This window comes from Hyla sarda, chromosome 1, assembly GCF_029499605.1.
Source record: "Hyla sarda isolate aHylSar1 chromosome 1, aHylSar1.hap1, whole genome shotgun sequence".
Lineage (NCBI taxonomy): Eukaryota > Metazoa > Chordata > Amphibia > Anura > Hylidae > Hyla > Hyla sarda.
Window position 1 is genome coordinate 615,351,085 of NC_079189.1, and position 21,378 is coordinate 615,372,462.

Consider the following 21,378-nt stretch of genomic DNA (forward strand, 5'->3'; position numbering starts at 1 on the left):
GGTCTGGTGATGACTGGAGAGGTGACACTGCTGGGACATTATACAGTAATTGAGGGGTCTGGTGATGACTGGAGAGGTGACACTGCTGGGACATTATACAGTAATGGAGGGGTCTGGTGATGACTGGAGAGGTGACACTGCTGGGACATTATACAGTAATGGAGGGGTCTGGTGATGACTGGAGAGGTGACACTGCTGGGAATGCTGGGACATTATACAGTAATGGAGGGGTCTGGTGATGACTGGAGAGGTGACACTGCTGGGACATTATACAGTAATGGAGGGGTCTGGTGATGACTGGAGAGGTGACACTGCTGGGACATTATACAGTAATGGAGGGGTCTGGTGATGACTGGAGAGGTGACACTGCTGGGACATTATACAGTAATGGAGGGGTCTGGTGATGACTGGAGAGGTGACACTGCTGGGACATTATACAGTAAGGGAGGGGTCTGGTGATGATTGGAGAGGTGACACTGCTGGGACATTATACAGTAATGGAGGGGTCTGGTGAGGACTGGAGAGGTGACACTGCTGGGAATGCTGGGACATTATATAGTAATGGAGGGGTCTGGTGATGACTGGAGAGGTGACCCTGCTGGGACATTATACAGTAATGGAGGGGTCTGGTGATTACTGGAGAGGTGACACTGCTGGGAATGCTGGGACATTATACAGTAATGGAGGGGTCTGGTGATGACTGGAGAGGTGACACTGCTGGGAATGCTGGGACATTATACAGTAATGGAGGGGTCTGGTGATGACTGGAGAGGTGACATTGCTGGGACATTATATAGTAATGGAGGGGTCTGGTGATGACTGGAGAGGTGACACTGCTGGGACATTATACAGTAATGGAGGGGTCTGGTGATGACTGGAGAGGTGACACTGCTGGGACATTATACAGTAATGGAGGGGTCTGGTGATGACTGGAGAGATGACACTGCTGGGACATTATACAGTAATGGAGGGGTCTGGTGATGACTGGAGAGATGACACTGCTGGGACATTATACAGTAATGGAGGGGTCTGGTGATGACTGGAGAGGTGACACTGCTGGGACATTATACAGTAATGGAGGGGTCTGGTGATGACTGGAGAGGTGACACTGCTGGGACATTATACAGTAATGGAGGGGTCTGGTGATGACTGGAGAGGTGACACTGCTGGGACATTATACAGTAATGGAGGGGTCTGGTGATGACTGGAGAGGTGACACTGCTGGGACATTATACAGTAATGGAGGGGTCTGGTGATGACTGGAGAGGTGACACTGCTGGACATTATACAGTAATGGAGGGGTCTGGTGATGACTGGAGAGGTGACACTGCTGGGACATTATACAGTAATGGAGGGGTCTGGTGATTACTGGAGAGGTGACACTGCTGGGAATGCTGGGACATTATATAGTAATGGAGGGGTCTGGTGATGACTGGAGAGGTGACACTGCTGGGAATGCTGGGACATTATACAGTAATGGAGGGGTCTGGTGATGACTGGAGAGGTGACACTGCTGGGACATTATACAGTAATGGAGGGGTCTGGTGATGACTGGAGAGGTGACACTGCTGGGACATTATACAGTAATGTAGGGTCTGGTGATGACTGGAGAGGTGACACTGCTGGGAATGCTGGGACATTATATAGTAATGGAGGGGTCTGGTGATGACTGGAGAGGTGACACTGCTGGGACATTATACAGTAATGGAGGGGTCTGGTGATGACTGGAGAGGTGACACTGCTGGGACATTATACAGTAATGGAGGGGTCTGGTGATGACTGGAGAGGTGACACTGCTGGGACATTATACAGTAATGGAGGGGTCTGGTGATGACTGGAGAGGTGACACTGCAGGGACATTATACAGTAATGGAGGGGTCTGGTGATGACTGGAGAGGTGACACTGCTGGGACATTATACAGTAATGGAGGGGTCTGGTGATGACTGGAGAGGTGACACTGCTGGGACATTATACAGTAATGGAGGGGTCTGGTGATGACTGGAGAGGTGACACTGCTGGGACATTATACAGTAATGGAGGGGCCTGGTGATGACTGGAGAGGTGACACTGCTGGGACATTATATAGTAATGGAGGGGTCTGGTGATGACTGGAGAGGTGACACTGCTGGGACATTATACAGTAATGGAGGGGTCTGGTGATGACTGGAGAGGTGACACTGCTGGGACATTATACAGTAATGGAGGGGTCTGGTGATGACTGGAGAGGTGACACTGCTGGGACATTATACAGTAATGGAGGGGTCTGGTGATGACTGGAGAGGTGACACTGCTGGGACATTATACAGTAATGGAGGGGTCTGGTGATGACTGGAGAGGTGACACTGCTGGGAATGCTGGGACATTATACAGTAATGGAGGGGTCTGGTGATGACTGGAGAGGTGACACTGCTGGGACATTATACAGTAATGGAGGGGTCTGGTGATGACTGGAGAGGTGACACTGCTGGGACATTATACAGTAATGGAGGGGTCTGGTGATGACTGGAGAGGTGACACTGCTGGGAATGCTGGGACATTATACAGTAATGGAGGGGTCTGGTGATGACTGGAGAGGTGACACTGCTGGGACATTATACAGTAATGGAGGGGTCTGGTGATGACTGGATAGGGGACACTGCTGGGACATTATACAGTAATGGAGGGGTCTGGTGATGACTGGAGAGGTGACCCTGCTGGGACATTATACAGTAATGGAGGGGTCTGGTGATGACAGGAGAGGTGACACTGCTGGGACATTATACAGTAATGGAGGGGTCTGGCTATGACTGGAGAGGTGACACTGCTGGGACATTATACAGTAATGGAGGGGTCTGGTGATGACTGGAGAGGTGACACTGCTGGGAATGCTGGGACATTATACAGTAATGGAGGGGTCTGGTGATGACTGGAGAGGTGACCCTGCTGGGACATTATACAGTAATGGAGGGGTCTGGCTATGACTGGAGAGGTGACACTGCTGGGACATTATACAGTAATGGAGGGGTCTGGTGATGACTGGAGAGGTGACACTGCTGGGACATTATACAGTAATGGAGGGGTCTGGTGATGACTGGAGAGGTGACCCTGCTGGGACATTATACAGTAATGGAGGGGTCTGGTGATGACTGGAGAGGTGACACTGCTGGGACATTATACAGTAATGGAGGGGTCTGGTGATGACTGGAGAGGTGACACTGCTGGGACATTATACAGTAATGGAGGGGTCTGGTGATGACTGGAGAGGTGACACTGCTGGGACATTATACAGTAATGGAGGGGTCTGGTGATGACTGGAGAGGTGACACTGCGGGGACATTATACAGTAATGGAGGGGTCTGGTGATGACTGGAGAGGTGACACTGCTGGGACATTATACAGTAATGGAGAGGTCTGGTGATGACTGGAGAGGTGACACTGCTGGGACATTATACAGTAGTGGAGGGGTCTGGTGATGACTGGAGAGGTGACACTGCTGGGAATGCTGGGACATTATACAGTAATGGAGGGGTCTGGTGATGACTGGAGAGGTGACACTGCTGGGACATTATACAGTAATGGAGGGGTCTGGTGATGACTGGAGAGGTGACACTGCTGGGACATTATACAGTAATGGAGGGGTCTGGTGATGACTGGAGAGGTGACACTGCTGGGACATTATACAGTAATGGAGGGGTCTGGTGATGACTGGAGAGGTGACCCTGCTGGGACATTATACAGTAATGGAGGGGTCTGGTGATGATTAGAGAGGTGACCCTGCTGGGACATTATACAGTAATGGAGGGGTCTGGTGATGACTGGAGAGGTGACACTGCTGGGACATTATACAGTAATGGAGGGGTCTGGTGATGACTGGAGAGGTGACACTGCTGGGACATTATACAGTAATGGAGGGGTCTGGTGATGACTGGAGAGGTGACACTGCTGGGAATGCTGGGACATTATACAGTAATGGAGGGGTCTGGTGATGACTGGAGACGTGACACTGCTGGGACATTATACAGTAATGGAGGGGTCTGGTGATGACTGGAGAGGTGACCCTGCTGGGACATTATACAGTAATGGAGGGGTCTGGTGATGACTGGAGAGGTGACACTGCTGGGACATTATACAGTAATGGAGGGGTCTGGTGATGACTGGAGAGGTGACACTGCTGGGACATTATACAGTAATGGAGGGGTCTGGTGATGACTGGAGAGGAGACACTGCTGGGACATTATACAGTAATGGAGGGGTCTGGTGATGACTAGAGAGATGACACTGCTGGGACATTATACAGTAATGGAGGGGTCTGGTGATGACTGGAGAGGTGACCCTGCTGGGACATTATACAGTAATGGAGGAGTCTGGTGATGACTGGAGAGGTGACACTGCTGGGACATTATACAGTAATGGAGGGGTCTGGTGATGACTGGAGAGGTGACACTGCTGGGACATTATACAGTAATGGAGGGGTCTGGTGATGACTGGAGAGGTGACCCTGCTGGGACATTATACAGTAATGGAGGGGTCTGGTGATGACTGGAGAGGTGACACTGCTGGGAATGCTGGGACATTATACAGTAATGGAGGGGTCTGGTGATGACTGGAGAGGTGACACTGCTGGGACATTATACAGTAATGGAGGGGTCTGGTGATGACTGGAGAGGTGACACTGCTGGGACATTATACAGTAATGGAGGGGTCTGGTGATGACTGGAGAGGTGACCCTGCTGGGACATTATACAGTAATGGAGGGGTCTGGTGATGACTGGAGAGGTGACACTGCTGGGACATTATACAGTAATGGAGGGGTCTGGTGATGACTGGAGAGGTGACACTGCTGGGACATTATACAGTAATGGAGGGGTCTGGTGATGACTGGAGAGGTGACACTGCTGGGACATTATACAGTAATGGAGGGGAATGGTGATGACTGGAGAGGTGACACTGCTGGGACATTATACAGTAATGGAGGGGTCTGGTGATGACTGGAGAGGTGACACTGCTGGGAATGCTGGGACATTATACAGTAATGGAGGGGTCTGGTGATGAATGGAGAGGTGACACTGCTGGGAATGCTGGGACATTATACAGTAATGGAGGGGTCTAGTGATGACTGGAGAGGTGACACTGCTGGGACATTATACAGTATTGGAGGGGTCTGGTGATGACTGGAGAGGTGACCCTGCTGGGACATTATACAGTAATGGAGGGGTCTGGTGATGACTGGAGAGGTGACACTGCTGGGAATGCTGGGACATTATACAGTAATGGAGGGGTCTGGTGATGACTGGAGAGGTGACACTGCTGGGACATTATACAGTAATGGAGGGGTCTGGTGATGACTGGAGAGGTGACACTGCTGGGACATTATACAGTAATGGAGGGGTCTGGTGATGACTGGAGAGGTGACACTGCTGGGACATTATACAGTAATGGAGGGGTCTGGTGATGACTGGAGAGGTGACACTACTGGGACATTATACAGTAATGGAGGGGTCTGGTGATGACTGGAGAGGTGACACTGCTGGGAATGCTGGGACATTATACAGTAATGGAGGGGTCTGGTGATGACTGGAGAGGTGACACTGCTGGGACATTATACAGTAATGGAGGGGTCTGGTGATGACTGGAGAGGTGACACTGCTGGGACATTATACAGTAATGGAGGGGTCTGGTGATGACTGGAGAGGTGACACTGCTGGGACATTATACAGTAATGGAGGGGTCTGGTGATGACTGGAGAGGTGACACTGCTGGGACATTATACAGTAATGGAGGGGTCTGGTGATGACTGGAGAGGTGACACTGCTGGGAATGCTGGGACATTATACAGTAATGGAGGGGTCTGGTGATGACTGGAGAGGTGACACTGCTGGGACATTATACAGTAATGTAGGGGTCTGGTGATGACTGGAGAGGTGACACTGCTGGGACATTATACAGTAATGGAGGGGTCTGGTGATGACTGGAGAGGTGACACTGCTGGGACATTATACAGTAATGGAGGGGTCTGGGGATGACTGGAGAGGTGACACTGCTGGGACATTATACAGTAATGGAGGGGTCTGGTGATGACTGGAGAGGTGACCCTGCTGGGACATTATACAGTAATGGAGGAGTCTGGTGATGACTGGAGAGGTGACACTGCTGGGACATTATACAGTAATGGAGGGGTCTGGTGATGACTGGAGAGGTGACACTGCTGGGACATTATACAGTAATGGAGGGGTCTGGTGATGACTGGAGAGGTGACACTGCTGGGACATTATACAGTAATGGAGGGGTCTGGGGATGACTGGAGAGGTGACACTGCTGGGACATTATACAGTAATGGAGGGGTCTGGTGATGACTGGAGAGGTGACCCTGCTGGGACATTATACAGTAATGGAGGGGTCTGGGGATGACTGGAGAGGTGACACTGCTGGGACATTATACAGTAATGGAGGGGTCTGGTGATGACTGGAGAGGTGACACTGCTGGGACATTATACAGTAATGGAGGGGTCTGGTGATGACTGGAGAGGTGACACTGCTGGGACATTATACAGTAATGGAGGGGTCTGGTGATGACTGGAGAGGTGACACTGTTGGGACATTATACAGTAATGGAGGGGTCTGGTGATGACTGGAGAGGTGACACTGCTGGGACATTATACAGTAATGGAGGGGTCTGGTGATGACTGGAGAGGTGACACTGCTGGGACATTATACAGTAATGGAGGGGTCTGGTGATGACTGGAGAGGTGACACTGCTGGGACATTATACAGTAATGGAGGGGTCTGGTGATGACTGGAGAGGTGACACTGCTGGGACATTATACAGTAATGGAGGGGTCTGGTGATGACTGGAGAGGTGACACTGCTGGGACATTATACAGTAATGGAGGGGTCTGGTGATGACTGGAGAGGTGACACTGCTGGGACATTATACAGTAATGGAAGGGTCTGGTGATGACTGGAGAGGTGACACTGCTGGGACATTATACAGTAATGGAGGGGTCTGGTGATGACTGGAGAGGTGACACTGCTGGGACATTATACAGTAATGGAGGGGTCTGGTGATGACTGGAGAGGTGACACTGCTGGACATTATACAGTAATGGAGGGGTCTGGTGATGACTGGAGAGGTGACACTGCTGGGACATTATACAGTAATGGAGGGGTCTGGTGATGACTGGAGAGGTGACACTGCTGGGACATTATACAGTAATGGAAGGGTCTGGTGATGACTGGAGAGGTGACACTGCTGGGACATTATACAGTAAGGGAGGGGTCTGGTGATGACTGGAGAGGTGACACTGCTGGGACATTATACAGTAATGGAGGGGTCTGGTGATGACTGGAGAGGTGACACTGCTGGGACATTATACAGTAATGGAGGGGTCTGGTGATGACTGGAGAGGTGACACTGCTGGGACGTTATACAGTAATGGAAGGGTCTGGTGATGACTGGAGAGGTGACACTGCTGGGACTTTATACAGTAATGGAGGGGTCTGGTGATGACTGGAGAGGTGACACTGCTGGGACATTATACAGTAATGGAGGGGTCTGGTGATGATTAGAGAGGTGACACTGCTGGGACATTATACAGTAATGGAGGGGTCTGGTGATGACTGGAGAGGTGACACTGCTGGGACCTTATACAGTAATGGAGGGGTCTGGTGATGACTGGATAGGGGACACTGCTGGGACATTATACAGTAATGGAGGGGTCTGGTGATGACTGGAGAGGTGACACTGCTGGGACATTATACAGTAATGGAGGGGTCTGGTGATGACTGGAGAGGTGACACTGCTGGGAATGCTGGGACATTATACAGTAATGGAGGGGTCTGGTGATGACTGGAGAGGTGACACTGCTGGGACATTATACAGTAATGTAGGGGTCTGGTGATGACTGGAGAGGTGACACTGCTGGGACATTATACAGTAATGGAGGGGTCTGGTGATGACTGGAGAGGTGACACTGCTGGGACATTATACAGTAATGGAGGGGTCTGGGGATGACTGGAGAGGTGACACTGCTGGGACATTATACAGTAATGGAGGGGTCTGGTGATGACTGGAGAGGTGACCCTGCTGGGACATTATACAGTAATGGAGGTGTCTGGTGATGACTGGAGAGGTGACCCTGCTAGGACATTATACAGTAATGGAGGGGTCTGGGGATGACTGGAGAGGTGACACTGCTGGGACATTATACAGTAATGGAGGGGTCTGGGGATGACTGGAGAGGTGACACTGCTGGGACATTATACAGTAATGGAGGGGTCTGGTGATGACTGGAGAGGTGACACTGCTGGGACATTATACAGTAATGGAGGGGTCTGGTGATGACTGGAGAGGTGACACTGTTGGGACATTATACAGTAATGGAGGGGTCTGGTGATGACTGGAGAGGTGACACTGTTGGGACATTATACAGTAATGGAGGGGTCTGGTGATGACTGGAGAGGTGACACTGCTGGGACATTATACAGTAATGGAGGGGTCTGGTGATGACTGGAGAGGTGACACTGCTGGGACATTATACAGTAATGGAGGGGTCTGGTGATGACTGGAGAGGTGACACTGCTGGGACATTATACAGTAATGGAGGGGTCTGGTGATGACTGGAGAGGTGACACTGCTGGACATTATACAGTAATGGAGGGGTCTGGTGATGACTGGAGAGGTGACACTGCTGGGACATTATACAGTAATGGAGGGGTCTGGTGATGACTGGAGAGGTGACACTGCTGGGACATTATACAGTAATGGAGGGGTCTGGTGATGACTGGAGAGGTGACCCTGCTGGGACATTATACAGTAATGGAGGGGTCTGGTGATGACTGGAGAGGTGACACTGCTGGGACATTATACAGTAATGGAAGGGTCTGGTGATGACTGGAGAGGTGACACTGCTGGGACATTATACAGTAAGGGAGGGGTCTGGTGATGACTGGAGAGGTGACACTGCTGGGACATTATACAGTAAGGGAGGGGTCTGGTGATGACTGGAGAGGTGACACTGCTGGGACATTATACAGTAATGGAGGGGTCTGGTGATGACTGGAGAGGTGAGACTGCTGGGACATTATACAGTAATGGAGGGGTCTGGTGATGACTGGAGAGGTGACACTGCTGGGACGTTATACAGTAATGGAAGGGTCTGGTGATGACTGGAGAGGTGACACTGCTGGGACATTATACAGTAATGGAGGGGTCTGGTGATGACTGGAGAGGTGACACTGCTGGGACATTATACAGTAATGGAGGGGTCTGGTGATGATTAGAGAGGTGACACTGCTGGGACATTATACAGTAATGGAGGGGTCTGGTGATGACTGGAGAGGTGACACTGCTGGGACATAATACAGTAATGGAGGGGCCTGGTGATGACTGGAGAGGTGACACTGCTGGACATTATACAGTAATGGAGGGGTCTGGTGATGACTGGAGAGGTGACACTGCTGGGACATTATACAGTAATGGAGGGGTCTGGTGATGACTGGAGAGGTGACACTGCTGGGACATTATACAGTAATGGAGGGGAATGGTGATGACTGGAGAGGTGACCCTGCTGGGACATTATACAGTAATGGAGGGGTCTGGTGATGACTGGAGAGGTGACACTGCTGGGACATTATACAGTAATGGTGGGGTCTGGTGATGACTGGAGAGGTGACACTGCTGGGACATTATACAGTAAGGGAGGGGTCTGGTGATGATTGGAGAGGTGACACTGCTGGGACATTATACAGTAAGGGAGGGGTCTGGTGATGACTGGAGAGGTGACACTGCTGGGACATTATACAGTAATGGAGGGGTCTGTTGATGACTGGAGAGGTGACACTGCTGGGACATTATACAGTAATGGAGGGGTCTGGTGATGACTGGAGAGGTGACACTGCTGGGACATTATATAGTAATGGAGGGGTCTGGTGATGACTGGAGAGGTGACACTGCTGGGACATTATACAGTAATGGAGGGGTCTGGTGATGACTGGAGAGGTGACACTGCTGGGACATTATACAGTAATGGAGGGGTCTGGTGATGACTGGAGAGGTGACACTGCTGGGACATTATACAGTAATGGAGGGGTCTGGTGATGACTGGAGAGGTGACACTGCTGGGACATTATACAGTAATGGAGGAGTCTGGTGATGACTGGAGAGGTGACACTGCTGGGAATGCTGGGACATTATACAGTAATGGAGGGGTCTGGTGATGACTGGAGAGGTGACACTGCTGGGACATTATACAGTAATGGAGGGGTCTGGTGATGACTGGAGAGGTGACACTGCTGGGACTGCTGGGACATTATACAGTAATGGAGGGGTCTGGTGATGACTGGAGAGGTGACACTGCTGGGACATTATACAGTAATGGAGGGGTCTGGTGATGACTGGAGAGGTGACACTGCTGGGACATTATACAGTAATGGAGGGGTCTGGTGATGACTGGAGAGGTGACACTGCTGGGACATTATACAGTAATGGAGGGGTCTGGTGATGACTGGAGAGGTGACACTGCTGGGACATTATACAGTAATGGAGGGGTCTGGTGATGACTGGAGAGGTGACACTGCTGGGACATTATACAGTAATGGAAGGGTCTGGTGATGATTAGAGAGGTGACACTGCTGGGACATTATACAGTAATGGAGGGGTCTGATGATGATTAGAGAGGTGACACTGCTGGGACATTATACAGTAATGGAGGGGTCTGGTGATGACTGGAGAGGTGACACTGCTGGGACATTATACAGTAATGGAGGGGTCTGGTGATGATTAGAGAGGTGACACTGCTGGGACATTATACAGTAATGGAGGGGTCTGGTGATGACTGGAGAGGTGACACTGCTGGGACATTATACAGTAATGGAGGGGTCTGGTGATGACTGGAGAGGTGACACTGCTGGGACATTATACAGTAATGGAGGGGTCTGGTGATGACTGGAGAGGTGACCCTGCTGGGACATTATACAGTAATGGAGGGGTCTGGTGATGACTGGAGAGGTGACCCTGCTGGGACATTATACAGTAATGGAGGGGTCTGGTGATGACTGGAGAGGTGACACTGCTGGGACATTATACAGTAATGGAGGGGTCTGGTGATGACTGGAGAGGTGACCCTGCTGGGACATTATACAGTAATGGAGGGGTCTGGTGATGATTAGAGAGGTGACACTGCTGGGACATTATACAGTAATGGAGGGGTCTGGTGATGACTGGAGAGGTGACCCTGCTGGGACATTATACAGTAATGGAGGGGTCTGGTGATGATTAGAGAGGTGACACTGCTGGGACATTATACAGTAATGGAGGGGTCTGGTGATGACTGGAGAGGTGACACTGCTGGGACATTATACAGTAATGGAGGGGTCTAGTTATGACTGGAGAGGTGACACTGCTGGGACATTATACAGTAATGGAGGGGTCTGGTGATGACTGGAGAGGTGACACTGCTGGGACATTATACAGTAATGGAGGGGTCTGGTGATGACTGGAGAGGTGACACTGCTGGGACGTTATACAGTAATGGAGGGGTCTGGTGATGACTGGAGAGGTGACACTGCTGGGACATTATACAGTAATGGAGGGGTCTGGTGATGACTGGAGAGGTGACACTGCTGGGACATTATACAGTAATGGAGGGGTCTGGTGATGACTGGAGAGGTGACACTGCTGGGACATTATACAGTAAGGGAGGGGTCTGGGGATGACTGGAGAGGTGACACTGCTGGGACATTATACAGTAATGGAGGGGTCTGGTGATGACTGGAGAGGTGACACTGCTGGGAATGCTGGGAAATTATACAGTAATGGAGGGGTCTGGTGATGACTGGAGAGGTGACACTGTTGGGACATTATACAGTAATGGAGGGGTCTGGTGATGACTGGAGAGGTGACACTGCTGGGACATTATACAGTAATGGAGGGGTCTGGTGATGACTGGAGAGGTGACCCTGCTGGGACATTATACAGTAATGGAGGGGTCTGGTGATGATTAGAGAGGTGACACTGCTGGGACATTATACAGTAATGGAGGAGTCTGGTGATGACTGGAGAGGTGACACTGCTGGGAATGCTGGGACATTATACAGTAATGGAGGGGTCTGGTGATGACTGGAGAGGTGACACTGCTGGGACATTATACAGTAATGGAGGGGTCTGGTGATGACTGGAGAGGTGACACTGCTGGGAATGCTGGGAAATTATACAGTAATGGAGGGGTCTGGTGATGACTGGAGAGGTGACACTGTTGGGACATTATACAGTAATGGAGGGGTCTGGTGATGACTGGAGAGGTGACCCTGCTGGGACATTATACAGTAATGGAGGGGTCTGGTGATGACTGGAGAGGTGACACTGCTGGGACATTATACAGTAATGGAGGGGTCTGGTGATGACTGGAGAGGTGACCCTGCTGGGACATTATACAGTAATGGAGGGGTCTGGTGATGACTGGAGAGGTGACACTGCTGGGACATTATACAGTAATGGAGGGGTCTGGTGATGACTGGAGAGGTGACACTGCTGGGACATTATACAGTAATGGAGGGGTCTGGTGATGACTGGAGAGATGACACTGCTGGGACATTATACAGTAATGGAGGGGTCTGGGGATGACTGGAGAGGTGACACTGCTGGGACATTATACAGTAATGGAGGGGTCTGGTGATGACTGGAGAGGTGACACTGCTGGGAATGCTGGGAAATTATACAGTAATGGAGGGGTCTGGTGATGACTGGAGAGGTGACACTGTTGGGACATTATACAGTAATGGAGGGGTCTGGTGATGACTGGAGAGGTGACCCTGCTGGGACATTATACAGTAATGGAGGGGTCTGGTGATGACTGGAGAGGTGACACTGCTGGGACTTTATACAGTAATGGAGGGGTCTGGTGATGACTGGAGAGGTGACACTGCTGGGACATTATACAGTAATGGAGGTTTCTGGTGATGACTGGAGAGGTGACACTGCTGGGACATTATACAGTAATGGAGGGGTCTGGTGATGATTGGAGAGGTGACACTGCTGGGACATTATACAGTAATGGAGGGGTCTGGTGCTGACTGGAGAGGTGACCCTGCTGGAACATTATACAGTAATGGAGGGGTCTGGTGATGACTGGAGAGGTGACCCTGCTGGGACATTATACAGTAATGGAGGGGTCTGGTGATGATTAGAGAGGTGACACTGCTGGGACATTATACAGTAATGGAGGGGTCTGGTGATGACTGGAGAGGTGACACTGCTGGGACATTATACAGTAATGGAGGGGTCTGGTGATGACTGGAGAGGTGACACTGCTGGGACATTATACAGTAATGGAGGGGTCTAGTTATGACTGGAGAGGTGACACTGCTGGGACATTATACAGTAATGGAGGGGTCTGGTGATGACTGGAGAGATGACACTGCTGGGACATTATACAGTAATGAAGGGGTCTGGGGATGACTGGAGAGGTGACACTGCTGGGACATTATACAGTAATGGAGGGGTCTGGTGATGACTGGAGAGGTGACACTGCTGGGAATGCTGGGAAATTATACAGTAATGGAGGGGTCTGGTGATGACTGGAGAGGTGACACTGTTGGGACATTATACAGTAATGGAGGGGTCTGGTGATGACTGGAGAGGTGACACTGCTGGGACATTATACCGTAATGGAGGGGTCTGGGGATGACTGGAGAGGTGACACTGCTGGGACATTATACAGTAATGGAGGGGTCTGGTGATGACTGGAGAGGTGACACTGCTGGGACATTATACAGTAATGGAGGGGTCTAGTTATGACTGGAGAGGTGACACTGCTGGGACATTATACAGTAATGGAGGGGTCTGGTGATGACTGGAGAGGTGACACTGCTGGGACATTATACAGTAATGGAGGGGTCTGGTGATGACTGGAGAGATGACACTGCTGGGACATTATACAGTAATGAAGGGGTCTGGGGATGACTGGAGAGGTGACACTGCTGGGACATTATACAGTAATGGAGGGGTCTGGTGATGACTGGAGAGGTGACACTGCTGGGAATGCTGGGAAATTATACAGTAATGGAGGTGTCTGGTGATGACTGGAGAGGTGACACTGTTGGGACATTATACAGTAATGGAGGGGTCTGGTGATGACTGGAGAGGTGACACTGCTGGGACATTATACAGTAATGGAGGGGTCTGGTGATGACTGGAGAGGTGACACTGCTGGGACATTATACAGTAATGGAGGGGTCTGGTGATGACTGGAGAGGTGACACTGCTGGGACATTATACAGTAATGGAGGGGTCTGGTGATGACTGGAGAGGTGACCCTGCTGGGACATTATACAGTAATGGAGGGGTCTGGTGATGACTGGAGAGGTGACACTGCTGGGACATTATACAGTAATGGAGGGGTCTGGTGATGACTGGAGAGGTGACACTGCTGGGACATTATACAGTAATGGAGGAGTCTGGTGATGACTGGAGAGGTGACACTGCTGGGAATGCTGGGACATTATACAGTAATGGAGGGGTCTGGTGATGACTGGAGAGGTGACACTGCTGGGACATTATACAGTAATGGAGGGGTCTGGTGATGACTGGAGAGGTGACACTGCTGGGACATTATACAGTAATGGAGGGGTCTGGTGATGACTGGAGAGGTGACCCTGCTGGGACATTATACAGTAATGGAGGGGTCTGGTGATGATTAGAGAGGTGACACTGCTGGGACATTATACAGTAATGGAGGGGTCTGGTGATGACTGGAGAGGTGACACTGCTGGGACATTATACAGTAATGGAGGGGTCTAGTTATGACTGGAGAGGTGACACTGCTGGGACATTATACAGTAATGGAGGGGTCTGGTGATGACTGGAGAGGTGACACTGCTGGGACATTATACAGTAATGGAGGGGTCTGGTGATGACTGGAGAGGTGACACTGCTGGGACATTATACAGTAATGGAGGGGTCTGGTGATGACTGGAGAGGTGACACTGCTGGGACATTATACAGTAATGGAGGGGTCTGGTGATGACTGGAGAGGTGACACTGCTGGGACATTATACAGTAATGGAGGGGTCTGGTCATGACTGGAGAGATGACACTGCTGGGACATTATACAGTAATGGAGGGGTCTGGTGCTGACTGGAGAGGTGACCCTGCTGGAACATTATACAGTAATGGAGGGGTCTGGTGATGACTGGAGAGGTGACACTGCTGGGACATTATACAGTAATGGAGGGGTCTGGTGATGACTGGAGAGGTGACCCTGCTGGGACATTATACAGTAATGGAGGGGTCTGGTGATGATTAGAGAGGTGACACTGCTGGGACATTATACAGTAATGGAGGGGTCTGGTGATGACTGGAGAGGTGACACTGCTGGGACATTATACAGTAATGGAGGGGTCTAGTTATGACTGGAGAGGTGACACTGCTGGGACATTATACAGTAATGGAGGGGTCTGGTGATGACTGGAGAGGTGACACTGCTGGGACATTATACAGTAATGGAGGGGTCTGGTGATGACTGGAGAGATGACACTGCTGGGACATTATACAGTAATGAAGGGGTCTGGGGATGACTGGAGAGGTGACACTGCTGGGACATTATACAGTAATGGAGGGGTCTGGTGATGACTGGAGAGGTGACACTGCTGGGAATGCTGGGAAATTATACAGTAATGGAGGGGTCTGGTGATGACTGGAGAGGTGACACTGTTGGGACATTATACAGTAATGGAGGGGTCTGGTGATGACTGGAGAGGTGACACTGCTGGGACATTATACAGTAATGGAGGGGTCTGGTGATGACTGGAGAGGTGACACTGCTGGGACATTATACAGTAATGGAGGGGTCTGGTGATGACTGGAGAGGTGACACTGCTGGGACATTATACAGTAATGGAGGGGTCTGGTGATGACTGGAGAGGTGACCCTGCTGGGACATTATACAGTAATGGAGGGGTCTGGTGATGACTGGAGAGGTGACACTGCTGGGACATTATACAGTAATGGAGGGGTCTGGTGATGACTGGAGAGGTGACACTGCTGGGACATTATACAGTAATGGAGGAGTCTGGTGATGACTGGAGAGGTGACACTGCTGGGAATGCTGGGACATTATACAGTAATGGAGGGGTCTGGTGATGACTGGAGAGGTGACACTGCTGGGACATTATACAGTAATGGAGGGGTCTGGTGATGACTGGAGAGGTGACCCTGCTGGGACATTATACAGTAATGGAGGGGTCTGGTGATGATTAGAGAGGTGACACTGCTGGGACATTATACAGTAATGGAGGGGTCTGGTGATGACTGGAGAGGTGACACTGCTGGGACATTATACAGTAATGGAGGGGTCTAGTTATGACTGGAGAGGTGACACTGCTGGGACATTATACAGTAATGGAGGGGTCTGGTGATGACTGGAGAGGTGACACTGCTGGGACATTATACAGTAATGGAGGGGTCTGGTGATGACTGGAGAGGTGACACTGCTGGGACATTATACAGTAATGGAGGGGTCTGGTGATGACTGGAGAGGTGACACTGCTGGGACATTATACAGTAATGGAGGGGTCTGGTGATGACTGGAGAGGTGACACTGCTGGGACATTATACAGTAATGGAGGGGTCTGGTGATGACTGGAGAGGTGACACTGCTGGGACATTATACAGTAATGGAGGGGTCTGGTGATGACTGGAGAGATGACACTGCTGGGACATTATACAGTAATGGAGGGGTCTGGGGATGACTGGAGAGGTGACACTGCTGGGACATTATACAGTAATGGAGGGGTCTGGTGATGACTGGAGAGGTGACACTGCTGGGAATGCTGGGAAATTATACAGTAATGGAGGGGTCTGGTGATGACTGGAGAGGTGACACTGTTGGGACATTATACAGTAATGGAGGGGTCTGGTGATGACTGGAGAGGTGACCCTGCTGGGACATTATACAGTAATGGAGGGGTCTGGTGATGACTGGAGAGGTGACACTGCTGGGACATTATACAGTAATGGAGGGGTCTGGTGATGACTGGAGAGGTGACACTGCTGGGACATTATACAGTAATGGAGGTGTCTGGTGATGACTGGAGAGGTGACACTGCTGGGACATTATACAGTAATGGAGGGGTCTGGTGATGACTGGAGAGGTGACACTGCTGGGACATTATACAGTAATGGAGGGGTCTGGTGATGATTAGAGAGGTGACACTGCTTGGAATGCTGAGACATTATACAGTAATGGAGGGGTCTGGTGATGACTGGAGAGGTGACACTGCTGGGACATTATACAGTAATGGAGGGGTCTGGTGATGACTGGAAAGGTGACACTGCTGGGACATTATACAGTAATGGAGGGGTCTGGTGATGACTGGAGAGGTGACACTGCTGGGACATTATACAGTAATGGAGGGGTCTGGTGATGACTGGAGAGGTGACACTGCTGGGACATTATACAGTTAGGGAGGGGTCTGGTGATGACTGGAGAGGTGACGCTGCTGGGACATAATACAGTAATGGAGGGGTCTGGTGATGAATGGAGAGGTGACACTGCTGGGAATGCTGGGACATTATAGAGTAAAGGAGGGGTCTGGTGATGACTGGAGAGGTGACGCTGCTGGGAATGCTAGAACATTATACAGTAATGGAGGAGTCTGGTGATGAATGGAAAGTTGACACTGCTGGGAATGCTAGGACATTATACAGTAATGGAGGGGTCTGGTGATGACTGGAGAGGTGACACTGCTGGGAATGCTGGGACATTATACAGTAATGGAGGAGTCTGGTGATGAATGGAAAGTTGACACTGCTGGGAATGCTAGGACATTATACAGTAATGGAGGGGTCTGGTGATGACTGGAGAGGTGACACTGCTGGGAATGCTGGGACATTATACAGTAATGGAGGGGTCTGGTGATGACTGGAGAGGTGACACTGCTGGGACATTATACAGTAATTGAGGGGTTTGGTGATGACTGAAGAGCTGACACTGCTGGGACATTATACAGTAATGGAGGGGTCTGGTGATGACTGGAGAGGTGACACTGCTGGGAATGCTGGGACATTATACAGTAATGGAGGGGTCTGGTGGTGACTGGAGAGATGGGAATGCTCGGACATTATACAGTAATGGAGGGGTCTGGTGATGACTGGAGAGGTGACACTGCTGGGACATTATACAGTAATGGAGGGGTCTGGTGATGACTGGAGAGGTGACACTGCTGGGACATTATACAGTAATGGAGGGGTCTGGTGATGACTGGAGAGGTGACACTGCTGGGACATTATACAGTAATGGAGGGGTCTGGTGATAATTGGAGAGATGACACTGCTGGGACATTATACAGTAATGGAGGGGTCTGGGGATGACTGGAGAGGTGACACTGCTGGGACATTATACAGTAATGGAGGGGTCTGGTGATGACTGGAGAGGTGACACTGCTGGGACATTATACAGTAATGGAGGGGTCTGGTGATGACTGGAGAGATGACACTGCTGGGACATTATACAGTAATGGAGGGGTCTGGGGATGACTGGAGAGGTGACACTGCTGGGACATTATACAGTAATGGAGGGGTCTGTTGATGACTGGAGAGATGACACTGCTGGGACATAATACAGTAATGGAGGGGTCTGGTGATGAATGGAGAGGTGACACTGCTGGGAATGCTGGGACATTATAGAGTAATGGAGGGGTCTGGTGATGACTGGAGAGGTGACCCTGCTCGGACATTATACAGTAATGGAGGGGTCTGGTGATAACTGGAGAAGTGACACTGCTGGGACATTATACAGTAATGGAGGGGTCTGGTGATGACTGGAGAGGTGACACTGCTGGGACATTATACAGTAATGGAGGGGTCTGGGGATGACTGGAGAGGTGACACTGCTGGGACATTATACAGTAATGGAGGGGTCTGGTGATGATTGGAGAGGTGACCCTGCTGGGACATTATACAGTAATGGAGGGGTCTGGTGATGATTAGAGAGGTGACACTGCTGGGACATTATACAGTAATGGAGGGGTCTGGTGATGACTGGAGAGGAGACACTGCTGGGAATGCTGGGACATTATACAGTAATGGAGGGGTCTGGTGATGACTGGAGAGGTGACACTGCTGGGAATGCTGGGACATTATACAGTAATGGAGGGGTCTGGTGATGACTGGAGAGGTGACACTGCTGGGACATTATACAGTAATGGAGGGGTCTGGTGATGACTGGAGAGGTGACACTGCTGGGACATTATACAGTAATGGAGGGGTCTGGTGATGATTGGAGAGGTGACACTGCTGGGACATTATACAGTAATGGAAGGGTCTGGTGATGACTGGAGAGGTGACACTGCTGGGACATTATACAGTAATGGAGGGGTCTGGTGATGACTGGAGAGGTGACACTGCTGGGACATTATACAGTAATGGAGGGGTCTGGTGATGACTGGAGAGGTGACACTGCTGGGAATGCTGGGACATTATACAGTAATGGAGGGGTCTGGTGATGACTGGAGAGGTGACACTGCTGGGAATGCTGGGACATTATACAGTAATGGAGGGGTCTGGTGATGACTGGAGAGGTGACACTGCTGGGAATGCTGGGACATTATACAGTAACACCACTGGAGGGGTCGGGGTGATGACTGTATCATTATGTCTCAGTTTCCTATAAGGTGTCAGGACGTGGCGGTCTATTTCTCCATGGAGGAGTGGGAGTATGTAGAAGGACACAAGGATCAGTACAAGGATCAGGTCATGATGGAGGATCAGCAGCCCCTCACATCACCAGGTAATAGACATGACTATATACATGCGTCCTCTCATTATTTGTATGTAAAGAATGAATTCAGTCTCTGTATGTGTTCCCTACAGTCAGATCCAGTAAGAAAACAGCACCAGAGAGGTGTCCCCGTCCTCTTGATGAGCAGAATATGGAAAATATAGATCTGATCTATATTAATGCTCCAGACATAAAGGAAGAAGAAGAGGAGACAGATGTGAGCCGTTATGAGCAGTATAAGGAGGACATTCCTACAGGGAAAGATCTGAACTATATTAATGCTTTAAACATAATAGTAAAAGAAGAAGAGACAGATGTGAGCGGTGATGAGCAGTATAAGAACATTCCTACAGGGAAAGATCTGATCTATATTAATGCTCCAGACATAATAATAAAAGTAGAAGAGCAGACAGATGTGAGCGGTGATCAGCAGTATAAAGAGAACATTTCTACAGGTAACCACCCAGGTAAGTGGTAACCACTAAATACAGAGTAGGGTCACAGATTCTATTCACAATCCCACACAAAATACAGACCAGTGGATGGACGATCAATTTCATATCATATTTACAATTGGTCACTACCATGAACATTAAATCCTAAATTCACCATCCACCAAAATAATAGTAAAACTTTACTTTTAATGTCTCATTTCAGCTTAAAAACATCTCTACCAGTTCACAGTATTCAATGCAAGATCTAGGCTTGCTAACATATTTGTGTACTGAAGGCATTGTGGCTGCAGTCCACTCACTGCCTATCTAATTCATTAGAGTGTTGGTGGAATTAATTAAATCTCTGACGTTTCACCACATCAGTGGCTTTGTCAAGGACTTGGGGCAAATGGCGTCCAAACAAGCCTGTCCTTGGTTTTTATAACATCCTATCGGTGATGTGACATCTTCCTTTGCCCAATCCTCATCACTCGTTTGTTATTGCCTTATTGGTCCGATTTTGTGTTAGGGTCTGTTTCTCCCTGTGATCAGTCAACTCCAGCCGTGTTGATTAGCAGAAAGATTTAATGCACATGTATGCAGGTGGATGTTCTCTTACATGCAGAGAAACAGCTCTGCAGAAGAAAATTATACCCCAAAATAGATTACAGCCCTTTTATATGGCAACACTCTAAGTGTGAGCTGATTGGCTAAGGAACCCCGGTGGCTCATAGTCTATAACTTTATTACCAATCACAGGGTTCCTTTTACACTTTCTTTCTTATCATAGAGAAAGCTTGTTATCCAACAAAAGCCTCATTATTTACCAAGGTCATTTGGATAGTTTTCGAGCATCACAAAGTAGGGATCGACCGATATCGTTTTTTTAGGGCCGATACCGATAATCGGTGTAGGTTAGGGCCCATAGCCGATAACTTATACCGATATTCCGGTATAAGTTATCGGCTATTTAACCCCCTGCGACACCACTGCAGATCATTGATTTAAAGCGGGCGCAGCGGCGTCTATGCAGCGTACTAGGCCGGAGCCTGCCCGGAGTGGAGAAGATGACCGCCGGAGAAGAAGGACAGCCCAGACCGGTTCACTCTTCACCCGGAACGCCACCGGACACTACAGGAAGGAAGGATGGCCCGGACCACCCCCATTACGGGTAAGTAACATTTTTTTATTG

The 21,378-nt window shown here is 50.0% G+C and overlaps 1 protein-coding gene across 1 annotated transcript in view; it reads left to right on the forward strand.

Moving 5' to 3' along the window:
* Positions 1–21,378, forward strand: part of LOC130309433 (zinc finger protein 569-like) — a 149,570-nt gene that overhangs the window by 123,247 nt on the left and 4,945 nt on the right. Inside the window, 2 exon segments of the mRNA XM_056552326.1 lie at positions 19,638–19,761; positions 19,845–20,219. Coding sequence (XP_056408301.1) covers positions 19,638–19,761; positions 19,845–20,219 — 499 coding nt within the window.